Here is a 12,232-nt window from a genome sequence, read left to right as displayed (position 1 = left end):
AGGTGATTACAAAGCATTAAGATAAGTGTAATAGAGGTCATGAGGAAATTAATAATTCTGTCTTTGAAGTGCATTTTGAATAGTAAGACAGGAGGCCACCCTCTAAACAGTACCACTAAAGCAAAATATTAAACACCTGCTCATTAAGTGAATACCAACAATCTGGAGATGTTTGGGGAAAAAATAGTGTATGATCCTATAATTGCAACCAGTCCCATAAGGCATCATAAACAGAAAGGAGGTGATCAAAAGACATGCAGACAGCCTTAATTCTCTCAGTAAATGTGGCCTGCTTGATTTTTCAACCTTAATGATGTTCTTCTAACTTTTTAAAAAAGTTATTTGCATGCAATGATTGTGCATAACAAACCTGTAAAATTAGCACTATGGTTATCAAGAAAAATTACCTGAGTCAGAATCTGGTATTGCTTGCATCTGTGTGAATTCTGAGTAATTTTTTTAAGTGACATCATATCCCTTAACTTGCTGAGAGTGAAACATGAAACATAGTGTGTAACCAATTTTACATGTCCTTATGATAAATCCCTGTCTTGAGTGAAAATACTGTTTCATATAAACTCAGCCTTATAATGGTTTGACTAGCATAAATAATTGATGGCAATAAAAGTGTGGTGTGGCTGAGAGGACAGAACAAAATTTGTGCCTTCCAAAGGCAACTTGGAAACTAACCCCAGTGACATCCTTTCAAATTAAATTACTGGTGCTTGGACTTTGTAGCAGTATAACTGAGATCAGATTGTGGCTCTGCATCTGGATTTTAGAGCAGGCCTGTGCAACATTATGGTGATTAATACTATTTGTAGCCGTGCAGCCTAACATAACAAGGGTAAACAGAAGTTATCATTCAGACCTTAATTTGGTTTTCCATGGTGAAGTTGGCGATGGGGATCAGGGAATCTCTTCAGGATCGTTCAGGACAGTTCACAATTGCCTGAGGTGCGTAACACAGAGTTTAAATTTTCCTCACAAGTATCAAGATATTGATCTCTGCCAAAGGCTGGCTGGCTCCTGCTGGGAGCTCCTGCTCCAGCTCATACACTGCTGCAGCAGGAGCTCCCAGCTCAGGCTCTGTCCAGGGCTGCAGAGCCACAGCTTTTCCAGGGAAGGGCATGGCCTCAGAGGGCTCTCCGCTCTCTGCATGGTAGCTGGTCAGTCCTGGCACAGGCCGCCCTCTGGTCCTCCTTCCCATCCTCTTCTTGCTGGAGGATGGGATGGGACAGCCCCTGCCTCTCCAGCCTGGCAGCCCTCTTGCTGGCTCTTTATGCACATCATCAGTTCCACTTGTCTGAATTTGTGGAGCTCAGCCTCCTTTCTGTTTGATGGGTGGGTAAGCAGCGAGATGCTGAAAAGTCAAAAAGTGTTCATTTCAGCCCTGTGACTCACTGTGGAATTTTAATGTCTCTTTCAAGAGCGGCCCACGTTTCTCAGGCGACCGATTAACCAAGTGGTGCTGGAGGAGGAGGCCGTGGATTTCCGGTGCCAGGTGCAGGGAGATCCCACTCCCACAGTGCGGTGGAAGAAAGATGATGCAGACTTACCGAGAGGAAGGTGAGAGCCACATTCACGTTCACTCCCAGATTGCAATTGTTGCACAATGCTGGAATCCATCCCTGCTACCAAGAGTTTGTGCTTTGGCATTGTTTCCAAGATTTATTTCCCACATTGCTGCTCTTTTGGCACTACAAATCTTCTTCCAGAGGCAGCTGTGCAGGGAAGCCCAGCCTGGGTGAATTGTCCAGGTAATGGATTCCTGTGGAGGGAAGAAAAGTGATCTGTAGGTGTTGTGAGCACATGGGTATTCAGTGAATTTATTGGAGACAGTAAAGATGTTTTAGGACTGTAATGGTGATAGTAGCCTTCAGAATGATGTGCTGATACCAAGAGGGAATGAACTTGGCAGGAAAGCTGCTCTGTTGCACTGGCAAGGTGAATTACAAGCAGAGCATGGTGGGCTTTGCTGGCTCCTCGGTTCATGTCTGTTAAGTCTTGGAGAGAAACCTTCCTCTTGAGGAAACAAAAAGCCAGACTAGCAGAAGTGTAAAGCAGAGTTGAAATCTGGAACAGGCCCCCTGTGTTCAAGAAAGATTAATTTAGTCTGGAACAAACAAGGAGAAAATTTTAGTGAGCAGAGGAAGGGAGTCTCTCCTGCTAAAGGGTTTTTAATTAGTTTGGCTCCTTTTGACTAAAAGAGCAGTGTTTGGTCCTAATTTTCTGGAACTCTTTCTTGTTTTGATGCGGAAACATTATTTCATTAAAAAATCCTCAACATGGAACTAGCTCTGGGAACAGGAATTAGAACCCAGGTCTCCACAACCCAACAACTCTTTCTGGCACTATGAGTCCTGATTTATTTTTGCACAGTTTTAATTTTAGCAGTAGACATGAATAGTGCCTCTCTTCCCCCCCCCCCCCCCAATAACTGACATTTTCCATCAGTTGAATATACCAATGGAAAAATACATAATCTAGAAAAAACATTTCTATGTAGGATTGATATGAATGCTTGTGTGTGTGTATATATATATATATATATATATATATATATATATATATATATATACTTTTTAAAAATTAATTTTCTGGCAATTAGAAAAAATATAAAAGTCACATAGCTGTTTTGCTTATTATAGTGACAGATGTGTATGAATGTAATAAGCAAAATATTATTTTCCGGAGAAGCCTTTTTGATGTCAGGACGGATTTTTCTCTTTGCTTGCTCTTTAACTATGTATTGTGGTGTAGTCCACAGTAAATACGTTGTGTTTCTGTGATTTATTCTTGCTTTTGTGCGCTTCTGTTGTTTTAAATCATGTCTGCTTCTAGTTCTCATAAGCAGCAGAAGCAATAGATGATGAGCCCACAGTGACTTTGGTTAGATTGCATTTCTGTTAGATATTTTTTAGTGACTGTATCTCTTCTTTTTCTCCGACATGTGTAAATGCCTCTGATAATTAGCATTGTATGCTTTCTATTCTATGATTTTTTATTTATATAGCACAATATGTGAGCATATCTTCACTGTCCAAAAAGTGGGCATTTCCAAACCATCCTTAATCATGGAAGATGAGCTTGGAATCTCTTAAACAAAAGTTATTGTGTTTTTCTGGGTTTTTTTTAATACCAGGAAAGAAATTTGCCCAGGTATAGTCTGAATGAATGGATGGATGAGAAAATTATCATATCAAAATTTTATAAATTAGGGAAGGAAGTCAAAATGATTCCTCATTTTCGAAATTGAGGGAGGTTTTTTTGAGGTTAAAGACAAACTGAGCTCCTGTATTTTACAATGAAATATAAAGCCCTCAAGGTTTTCCCTTTGTCTTTCTTCTCATATGCATAAATACTTCTGAGCAGATCTCTGAGCTATTTCTCTTATAAATTTCAATATAAATTTCCTGTTTCTATAGCTAACAATGTTCTTTGCACATCTGTCTTTGTTTTTTTCAATTATTTAATTTTGGCTTCATCCCTAGATTGCAAGACAATTACAGTAGGTACCTGTTTCAACAAATACAGCAGATTTTTAAATGTGTCTGTTGTTGATTCAGCTTTCAAAAGTGTCTAGTTCAGTGACAACAAAGTGGAACAAACTGTGTATGCATTTTGTTTCTTTAATTTGCTCCCGGTGAATGCCAGAATCAGTGACAGTGGATCCATAGTTTTTCAGAAATCCTAATCTGTTTTTCCACCTTACCTTTTTTAATTTTTTTTAGTGACCCATGAGAAAGCAAAGAGGAAAGTAATGCCAGTGATTTCTGGTGACAAATGTGAGCAGTATTGCTACACTGAGTGGTGTGTTGAGTAGTAATTGGAAAATAATTTCAGGCTGTTAAAGCCCTAATTATAAAGGTCCCAGATGGACTCTAAGCATCTCCAGTTGCAATTGGATTAAATGAGAAAAAAACCCCAACTTCTAAAGAAATTAAGATGTTTGAAAACATGACTCTTTATAAAAAAAATAATTTAGCTATTTGTCAAATTGTCTGTGTAATTGCTCAGGAGTATATATATAAATAACCATGCTTCAAATCTGAGAATAAACAGTTTATTCTGATGGTACAAAACTTCATTCCCAATTTCAGTTGTTTTGAACTGATGATCTAAATCAACTGTGATAGTCTGTATCTCTGAGAAGCAGATTTTAAAATGCCTGGGAAACACTGGTCTCACTCGTGGTCAAAGGAAGTTACTTATCCAACATCCTGTAGACCTGACTTGAGATTTCAAACTATGATATATGTCATGGAGCTCCTCTGTGTGTAACTGGGCAGGAATTTAAAAAAATGATAAATACTAGGCGAAAACAGTAGTGTGAGTAATGTATGAAAGCTGTTTTCATAGTTCTTTTGCACCACTGTGATAAAGAATTATTTATGTTCTTCAGTGCTTAAAATTCTTGTTAGAGCCCAAATTGGTTCCAGCAATATCTTGTTGATCTAAATGTTGATACTGCACCAACAGGGAGACTCAAAATCCAGTGTGAAGTCTGGGGTATGTAAAGCCTTTTTCCAGAAGCTGTCCACTTCAAATCAGTGACCCAAGACTGAAATGCATTGTGAATCAAATGTAGAGGCACATGGTGTATATTTTATTTTAATTGCTCCAAAAAATTCAGCCTCACACCACAGCCTCCACAGTACACAAAGGGTGGGGAATAGTTAATCAAGTATGACTCATGTCAAACTGCTGGAGGTGAACAGGATGTTGTGGGGCCAGTCCTGTGCCTTTGGCTGCAATATGAAGTTCACTATTCCATGAATAGAGTTTTTTCTCATTAGAAGTGACACAAGGAAATGGCACAAAGATTGTGTCAAAGTGACTCACACAGTTGTGGCCATGCATAATGATTAAAACCTACTGAAAATTCAATAAAATTTGTCTTTATGCATTGACAATTTTTTTCCAGATATGTGTTCAGGTATCTTTCCCTTTGATGTCTGCTCAGCAGAAATAGAGATTATACTTTCCTTCCAAGGAGCTGATGGTCTCCTGTGTGGTAGAGAACTCAATCTGGCCTGGATCTAATTTTCATTCATCTACATTTTAGCCCTGGTAACAGGAAGAAAATGACATTATTTGAGAGCCTACAGTATGAGAGTGGCAGATCTATGACTAGCAATTTAATAACATTTGAATAAGGTTTGTACAGTGTTTCATGTCTTCAAATTTTCTAGTGAAGCTGAGGAGAGCAGCTGCATGGTCTGTAATTATATAGCAAGTAATAAGTACTTTTTTTTTTTTAGGAAGTGAAGAGATTTTCAATTACAAGTCAAAATTTATGACACACTATAATAACTGTTTAAACCTTTTATACAGAAGAAGTTAGCAGTGCCAGCTCTTCGGGAGAGTGAGGTTAGCTCAGCAAATGTATTTTTCAGTTGCCTTAAAAATGACTGAGTTGCAATCACATAGGCCTTTTTTTGCATTCCAGCCCAGAACAGCTGTTTTAGCTCAGTAAATACATCTTTAATGAAATTACAACCTGCTCTTTTAAGTTGCATTTACAGGCACTGTCTGATTAGATGGATATTGTTCTAGAGATGAAAAGTGGCAACTGCACCAACAGGGAGAGGTATTTGTTTTATGTGCCACCCACACAATGGGAGTGTGGGCAGAAAAACCAAGAGTGATGCTTCAGAAGGAAAGTGGTGTGTCGTTTACACAAGGTGTATTGCTAAGTGTTAAGAGATTGTAGGTTATTAAATGAAGCAGAGTTGTAACACTCAGCAGTGAAAATCATAAACAGTACAGTAAGCTTTCTTATTTGCTGGAGATTATGAATGTTCATTGAAAATTATTTGGGAATGAGCATTCTTAAAGCACTGAGTTAATATATTGTAAGATATGTGTTAGCTGCAACAGCACAAGCCCATGTAGGTGTTAGTTTTGCGATGTTTTTAAAACTGACTTTTTTTTAATGCATATGCATAGTCTGGGCAGAAATGCTGTCTGTCACACTTCTGATAGAGCTGAATGAAAAAGAACACCTATAATTTCTCTGCTTTCCTCCATGGTTTCTCATGAGCCCAAAACTAGGAGTATAACACGACATTTTAAAAATATCTCACGGTCTTCCAGATGCAAATCTTTGAAATGGATTTAAACACAACTGACAGCAAACCTAATGAACTAAGAAAAGCTGGATTTTTTAAGAGGAGATCCAAAAAGAGCCTGATAGCCTGAGAAATTTTGCATTTTTATTTCTCCAATGTGATGGGTTGACCCTGGCTGGATGTCAAGTGTCCCCCAAAGCCTTTCTGTTATTCCCTTCCCAGCTGGACAGGGGACAGAAAATATAATGAAAGGCTCATGGGTCAAGATATGAATAAGGAGATCACTCATCATTTAGTGTCAGGGCCAAAACAGACTCAACCTGGAGAAAAATTAGTTCAATTTTTTACCCGTCTAATCAGAAAAGGAAAATGAGGAATAGAACCAAATCTTAAAAACAGCCTCCTGCCACCTTTTTCCTTGGCAGGGAAAGAGGCTTGTGGTCAGTTCATCACACCTTGTCTCTGCCACTGCTTCCTCCTCAGGGAGAGGAGTTTGTGCCTGTGCCCTGGAGTTCCTCCTTCCCTCCTTCTTCACCGACCTTGATGTCTGCAGAGCTGTTGCTCTCTCATGAGAGCTTTGGTGGGCACCTTGCACCTACCCACCACATCATGACCACAGGATAACTCTTTGTAAGCAAGAGAGACAGTAATTTTTAAGAATAAACAGTGGTGCTCTGTAATTTCATTAATATTCTGTGGATAGGATATTGAGGTATTTAACTCCAGCCCCCTCTAGATACAACCAAGGGGAGAATGACCTTTCAATGAAATATGAGTTAATAACACTACAGCACTGTGTGCTTTCTTTGAGCTAATATCTGTGCAACAAAATGCAGTCTAATGTGTATTGAAAATTAATTAGAATAAAGAGTGTGTTTTAGTAATGTAATGAATATAATCTTTGGTTACATCAGCAAATTTCTTTTGCAATTAATAACAATTAACGGTTTTAAATGAAGGATCTGGGGAAAAGGATGTTTTTCATATTAGCTATATCACATGTACTATTTGTCATCTCTGGTTAGATCCTGTATGATTTTCATGCCCATCTTTTTTTTTTTTCCTTAAGCTAAAGCATTAAGGACAGATTAGTCCCTTTATGAGGAGCACAGGGGGAAGATTGGATGTTCTTAATAGCTTGTCAAAAAGAGACAGTTGAAAGAAAGAGGTTTAGCATGGTATTTGTATCCTTGCATATATCTGGAGGCATGAGAGGAGGTTTGCAGAGGATGTTGCTGTTGATGTCTGGCACAGAGGGAGCTGCTCTGTAACTTCCAGAATCCATGGGGCCTGAGTAAACACTGGCAGATCTCAGGCAAGTGCCGCATAAGCATCTTTTCAGCTGTTATATTGAACCATGTGAGGAAACTTCTGTAAAATCAGAGATGCCATTTAGAGATAGAGAGGTGTTGAGAGGTAAAATAGATGCAGGGGTTGGTTAATTTTTGTGTATATAGCATCAAGATGATGTACCCCAGTGATGGTGGGGTGCCCCCTCCTGCAGCACTTTTGGCTGAGTATTCCTTTTCTCTGATTGCTGTTTTGCCTGTCACTGATCCCTTCCTGCTCTGCAAGTGGAAATATATTCCTTAGAGTTGTATGAGGAGTACATGCCCAAGTGAATGTGTAAATGACAGCGTTTTTTTACGTTTTAAATCCCTCAAAACTTGACATTGAGTAAAGTCCTATAATTGCATCGTCCCACAGTTACCCCAGGGGTTTATAGTCTAACCCAGGAGTTGCCTGCCATTCCATTTGTCTGAAGTATTAAATGCTGGGAGCGAAAGCAGTAGATGTGTGGCTGTGCTAGACTGATCAGCAGAGAAACAGTTAATAACGTTGACATTTAAATTGGCTTCATGTTAAGTGTCAGTTCTCACCACAGAGCTGAAGAAGAGCTATTGTTTCAGCCAGTCTGTTTGCAGATTCATGGAAATACTCTCCAGTTGCTTACATAAGGGTCAAGGTTGGAAAAATAGCTTTACAACTCCATGGACAGCAGCCATAAAGGAATTGTGTCAACTAGCACTCCTGCCTGCATGTTTTCTCTTTATGCTGTGTGAACTCTTGGTGATCTATGAAGTGATCACTGACACTGCACTAGAAACAGTATTGTCACAGGAGAATGCTGTTATTTCTTTTTATTCCTTCTTCTTCTGCAGCCTAAAATAGTTAAATTTCAGAGCACTAATGAAGTCACTAGAAGAGTTCAGAAACAAAATTTAATGCCAGTTGTAGTAGCCTCAAACATGGATTTATCTGAATTTTCCACTCACAGCAGAAGGCTGCAGTAAAAAATAGTCTTGCAGGAAGAGGACACAGTGAAATTTAATGTAGAATTTCATTCAAAATACTCCTACTAATGCTTAAAGTATACTTCATAAAAGCTTAGTAACCATATGGTTTGTATACTATATTTATAAATTTTAGAAAATTAAAGTAGCCTTCTTTCTATCAGTTTAATTACCATCAAAATCATAGAATTAAAAAGTAAAGATCATTTACTGTGCATTTTTTCCCCATGAAAGCCTCAGGAAAACAGGGAGGATGAAGCTCTTAGATATATTCAAGTGGGAGTAAGATTCAAGAGCTCTAACCACTGATGCTACTGGAATGTCTGGCCTGCAGGGATTTCTTCTCCTTTAACACATTCTATCTCTTCATGGGATACAAAACTTGTCATCTGAGTTAAAAACAAATTAACTTACACTGTCAGTGAAAACACTTTCATGGTAAAGTTTTAAGCCTAAAAATTATTTCAAGTTCCTATCACTAAGTTCTGTGTTGGTAATTGCTTAACTACCAAAATGTACTTTTAAAGAATATGACTTCTGGCTCAAATGCAGTACTGAAGGCACTTTCATTACAACATTAACATGACTTCATCTTTAATTGCCACTTCAAGGTTAGTTACTGATTCAAAATACAGATTAGGAAATATTTCATTTCTCTGACAAGTTTATAGTAATCTTTCATGTGCTTTAGGCAAATAATAATAAATAGGCAAACACAAATTTAGTTTATCTCAAACTATTCATGAGCTGCATGCTCATGTTAAAAAAATGCATCAAGCCATGTTAGTGGGTGCCTGATGCCAGTCTGGGCTCAGATCTTCTTACTTTGTTCCAGTCCATGCAGTAGCATTTCAATTTTTCAAAAGCTGAAATGGACCAAAAAAACAAATTATTTCAAAACCAAATTACTCTGAGCATCAAGGGTGCTTTTCTAAGAGATGAATTTGCGCCATAGGCATTACGAATATAAATCTCCCCGAGTGCCTGACAAATGTGTCTCATCTGGGAGGAAAAGGACTACTCCTGGTGGTGGGGGATAGGTCTCCATGCCAAGTGATTACAAAGTCTCTTAGATCATACTTCCACCAAAGCTCCAGTTTCTGAAATGTGGAGCTCTGTCTGGAACTAAAATCAAATCAGAAGCCCATTTGGGGTAATTATCGTGTGGTAATTCCCTATGAGTACAATTCCATGTGCAAAGGGAGATGTAAAGGATCTCTGCATAAGTTTAGATAGGATTTACTGAGTCATTGATTCCCAGACATAAGTTTTGTTCTTAACTGCTGTTATTTCCAAATTATTTCAAAGAGAATAAAAAACCAGTCTCGATTTGCTTCCTTGGTTCTCTTCTGAGCACAGGGCTCCTGGTTTTGTAAGAGACTATGCATTTTTGCGTTCAGTCACACCTGTCTGTTGGCATGTAAGAGCAGTGCTGTGGAGTGTAATGCTTCCAGGTAATTTGGAAAACACTATTTCCTTGGAAACAGGTATGGTTTCCCAATGTTGGCCCAGTAACTGTAACAGCTGTACACATATTTTATGAGACTTAGACCACTTTGTTGAATGCCTTGCTTTATAACATAGTGCAATGTAGGTTTCTGTTTTATATTATTGCAATTGAGAATGTCTACTCTATCAGATAGAAATATTCTGCTGATCACAACCCATAAGAGGTTTTGGACTGAAGCAGAACCTGAGCAGCATAATTGAGGAAAAATCACAATAGTGAATAGCAGCTTGTGTCACACAACTCTTTTCCTCGTTTTTTGTATAAAGTAAGGAAAAATGGAATATAGAAACCTTTTTATATGACAGCTTGCAAACAAGCATCACACAAAGAAATTCAAAGTAATATAGCATTGTCTTCTACCTTTCTCTGGCATGAGTGGCAGAGCTAAAAAATAAAAGGGTATCTGGACATGTAGATGTGAGGAGTAGTCCTGCTGTCAGCACCTTGGAGATAGCTCCCTGGTAGCTCAATTTATCATGGCTGCGAACACTGTCTTAGAGCCACCCAGCAGACAGCAGCTTTTGATTTCAGGGGCACCACAGAGTAATTTGTGACCAGTGCACACAAATATATCCATAGCTGTCACTGATTTATGTTTTGTTAGAGGAGAAAACCTGACACTCCCATATCTTTCCCCAGAAAGCTGTTACCCATGTATGTTTGGGCTTCTTTCTTCTTCCACTTATCAGTGCGTGGGATGGAAGTGAAAATAACTCAGCTTGTGTCAGATATGCATTGCCAGTGGGCATGGAGGCTCTCCCTTCTGCTGCTGGATCACACAAGGCTGAAGCAGGTAACAGCTCACACTTCCCATCTCGCTGCAGCTTCCCTCTGGCTCCCTCCATCTGGCGCAGGGATGCAGGAGCCAGTGAAAAGCTGTGGCGCTGTGCTGGGAGCTGAAGTGCCAGCACCACAAAACAGAAGTGGAGACAGAAGCTTAAGCCTCCTTAACTACCTCCTGTTTACCCTGGTTTTGGCCAGTAGCGTCTCTCTATTTGGCCTCCCTAATCATGGATGTTGTGAGCAATCTTGAAGCTTTGTGCGTGTTCTGCAAAATAGTCTGGCAAACAGGCAAAAGAAAATGCAGTAAAGTAATTTGTGTGCCATCTCTTTAAAAAAAAAAAAAAAGCAAGCCTATAATGTGTACATACAAATATTCTAATTTATTATCTAATATTTTTTTATTTAGAAGAATGTTTTAGATTAAAATATATACATGGTATAAATTGATGCAAATTTTTTAACAGCCTTTAAGAGTTTAGATGTGACTTTTTCCTCTTGCAATATCCCTTTAGCAAGAAATAAGACTTCTTGAGTTGGGTTTCTTGAGTTCAGCAGAGCATTCTGTGAAGTTTGAAGTACACCACTAAAGCAAGTAAATCCTTGTATTCCCAGATAGGCTACTTGGATATTTAGGAATGAAATGACTCCAGCTGCAGATGCATTTTTGCTATCTGTGCATGTTAAAAACAAGAGAGGGGCATTTTTTTTATGCATAGCTGCATGCACATTTTTGAAAATATGGAAACTAGGGGTTCTGCAAAACACTGAGGAAAATTTATATCAAATGCAAAAAAACCCAAATATTATTGTTAAATACCTCTAACTTCCGCAGTTTTTTCTCTCTTTATTTTTTTATTTGATAATCATTAGTAAGATTGATGGCTGAGTGTGAACAGATACACTTCCAAATGTGGGAAAAAAAAATTCCAACTGTGACAAAACCAGTTCAATTCAAGTTTATTCTTAGATGCTTAAGTTAACACATGAATTCAACCTCAGTACATTAATTTGTGATACTTAAAAATAGTTAATGTGTTTTGTTTTATTTGCTGTTTGGCTGAGCAGATGGTAATGGTTTTGACACAATTCAGTTTTTTATTTTTCTTCTTTTCTTTTCTTGAAAAAGACAAGGCTCTTTTTCCCACTTTGTCACAGCTGGTTACCAATCAATCTCAATTCACAGTACAGTGATGATAGCACATGTTGTTCAGGGGCCAAATCTGATTGGGTTGCATTTTCAGCAGTGTTTCATATCAAAAAAAAATTGTGTCTGTATGGCAGTGACTGTCAGCACACTATTGTACAACTGTCATTAATCAGAACTAGCAACAATGAACGCATTCATATGTGCCAGGACTGCCAGATTTCACTCAAAATCACCCAATTTCTATTAGAATTTCCTCACCAGCAGTGTTTTCTCATGTGCCTCTTGTTTCTCTTTCTTCTTTCCTTGCCAGTCCCCTGCCAGCCGCTTCCTTTTCGCTTAATTAAAGGCAGATCTGCTCTATTACTTGTAGAACAGAAATTTTGTAAGGTGGTGCCCAAAAGTGGCTGGTTTGTATCTGGCACAG

General features: G+C 38.5%; 1 protein-coding gene across 17 annotated transcripts in view; it reads left to right on the top strand.

The window, feature by feature from the left end:
* The window catches only part of ROBO2 (roundabout guidance receptor 2), a 1,042,455-nt gene that overhangs the window by 902,377 nt on the left and 127,846 nt on the right, over nucleotides 1-12,232 (top strand). For all 17 annotated transcript variants that reach the window (XM_074532752.1, XM_026794852.2, XM_014268608.3 and 14 more), the window contains one exon: nucleotides 1,431-1,569. In XM_074532752.1, the coding sequence (XP_074388853.1) occupies nucleotides 1,431-1,569 (139 nt within the window). The remainder of the gene's footprint in view (nucleotides 1-1,430; nucleotides 1,570-12,232) is intronic.

This window comes from Zonotrichia albicollis, chromosome 2 (assembly GCF_047830755.1).
Source record: "Zonotrichia albicollis isolate bZonAlb1 chromosome 2, bZonAlb1.hap1, whole genome shotgun sequence".
In the NCBI taxonomy this organism is placed as follows: Eukaryota; Metazoa; Chordata; class Aves; order Passeriformes; family Passerellidae; genus Zonotrichia; species Zonotrichia albicollis.
The sequence above is the reverse complement of the archived record's forward strand: the minus strand, read 5'-3'. Positions and strand labels throughout refer to the sequence as shown.